Raw genomic sequence first — 2,043 nt, 5'->3', positions numbered from 1 at the left:
GGGTACAGAAAGCATAAAAAGGAAAAGCAAAAATCATCAGGCATCATTCCCCCCCTTTTTAGAGACTAACAAGACTTCACCTTGTCTAGTCTCTACACTACATTAACTACAACTACAACTATCAGAGACACTTTTTTTACTCAGGCCTAGTCTGGTAACCATGAAAAATACAGTCAAATTTTAAGGTGGTAAATTTTGGAAACTAATTCAGGTAGAATTTGAGTCTCTTTTCAATTTTCATACTAATCAATGGCCAGTTACTACTCCTATCTGGAGGAGATAATTGGGTACAGATCCAGCAATTGCTCCTGTCAAGAGCTCTGGATATATTTTGGACGATCGCAATGCAATTAATGGGCCGAATCCTGAATCATGGTTACTAGTTGGGCAGACAACAGACATGTGAAAAATAGTTTAAACCACATCAGCTTGATTTGTATCAGTCTCTGGTTCTTCGATGGTTTCTTGACTCTGGAGTAGTGAGTCTATGGTCTTTTCTCAGCAACCTTGACCGCAGTGAGGGTGGGCAGCAAAGCTTGGAACAGTCCTTTCTGCTCAGCTTGCAAGAGGTTGCTGTCCTACTACTTGATGCAGATCCTGTCTCYAGGCTGGAATGGATGAGCAGCCGTGTCTAGTCCTATGGGCTTGGACAACACGGCGAATCTCTGGAGCTTCTGCAAATGGGAACTTAAAACCATTAAGCATTTCTGCAAATCAGTACGAGTTTTCCCCGGGATATGTGGAACCTGGTATGGTTTGCGATATGAGATTTCATAGGGACTTACATTGTCCCTCTGCCTTGGTTGTATGTGAGCTCTCAGCAAGGCTATAGGCAAGGCCTGAACCCAAGTCATTGAGGTTTTTTGGCAGATCTTACTGATCTGGGTTTTGAGGGTTCCATTCATACACTCGTCAACTTTGCCACTTGCTTGGGGCCTGTATGGAATAATCAGGTCCCAAGTAAGTCCCAGAATCTTGTCAACTTCTCCAACCACGGTTGCAGTGAAATGTGGTCTTCTATCTGATGACATTTCTAGAGGAACCTTAGACCTTGGAATTATGTGGTTGAGCAAAGCTTTTGCTACCTCTTTTGCTGTGTTGGTACAACAGGGGTAAGCCTCAGGCTATCTACTGAAGGTGTCAACCAGTACTAGCACATATTTGTATCCCTCCTTGTGAGGCATTTCAGCAGAACCTATTTGCCAGTAGTGTCTCGGGAGATCTCCTGTCTTTGTCACTCCTAACACAACTCTCTTGCTYGTGTCAGGATTGTTTCTACAACAGGTCTCACACTTGCTTGTTATAGATTGTACAATATCAGTCATCCCTCTCCTAACTACTATCTTCTTCAGATGTTTTAAAAGATTTTCTGTTCCCCAGTGGGTACCCTCATGCTCCCTCTGGGCTATTTCTTGAAGAAGCGGAGGTTGGAGTACAACCTGTCCTGTTGGGGTAACAGCTCACTCACCTTCCTTGATTTTAGCTTGAAGGGCCTTAATCAATTTTTGATCCTCCTGATCGTATTTTGGAGTAAACCCTGTCAAATCTACCTCCTTCTGTGGTACTACTGCAAGTTTGTCTTTTCTTTTACCCCTTTCTGTTGCTTTACCGAAAAGGTAATTTCCTAATTCAGGGGTTGTTTTTTCTTTTTGATGACTTCTGCAGTGCATGACAGTTACTTCTGTAGTCTTCTGGATACTCTGCAGGAGTGGAAGGATCTGTTCTGCATGCTTATTTTCATTACTTTGAACAGTCAGCAGGCCACGTTCTTTTTAAATAGCTCCGTGGGCATGAACAGTGCGAAGCACATCAGTCCATATGTCCACCTTCTTTTCTTCATTCAGTTCTAGAGCTCTCGTCAGTGCAATCAGTTCAGCTTTCTGTGATGACACATCTGAAATCAAGGCTTTTGCCTCAATTACCTTATCCATGGTGGTTACTGTGTAGCTTGTCATCCTCTTGCCATTCTTCGTGAAACTGCTTCTATCAGGAAATAGTTCCCGGTCTCGATTCTCCAGAGGCACGTCCTTCAGGTCTGGTCTG

The 2,043-nt window shown here is 43.4% G+C and overlaps 1 protein-coding gene across 1 annotated transcript in view; it reads right to left on the bottom strand.

The window, feature by feature from the left end:
• TMEM18 (transmembrane protein 18) overlaps nucleotides 1–1,670 on the bottom strand; it is an 89,446-nt gene extending 87,776 nt beyond the window's left edge. The window contains 2 exon segments of the mRNA XM_057371341.1: nucleotides 878–1,093; nucleotides 1,469–1,670. Of these exon segments, the coding sequence (XP_057227324.1) occupies nucleotides 878–1,093; nucleotides 1,469–1,670 (418 nt within the window).
• Between the last annotated feature and the right edge of the window lie 373 nt (nucleotides 1,671–2,043).

The sequence above is a fragment of the Malurus melanocephalus genome, unplaced genomic scaffold, assembly GCF_030028575.1.
Source record: "Malurus melanocephalus ecotype Western Australia unplaced genomic scaffold, MMel_1.1 scaffold_6, whole genome shotgun sequence".
Lineage (NCBI taxonomy): Eukaryota > Metazoa > Chordata > Aves > Passeriformes > Maluridae > Malurus > Malurus melanocephalus.
Note: the sequence above shows the minus strand (reverse complement) of the source record. Positions and strands in the feature narration are given on the sequence as shown.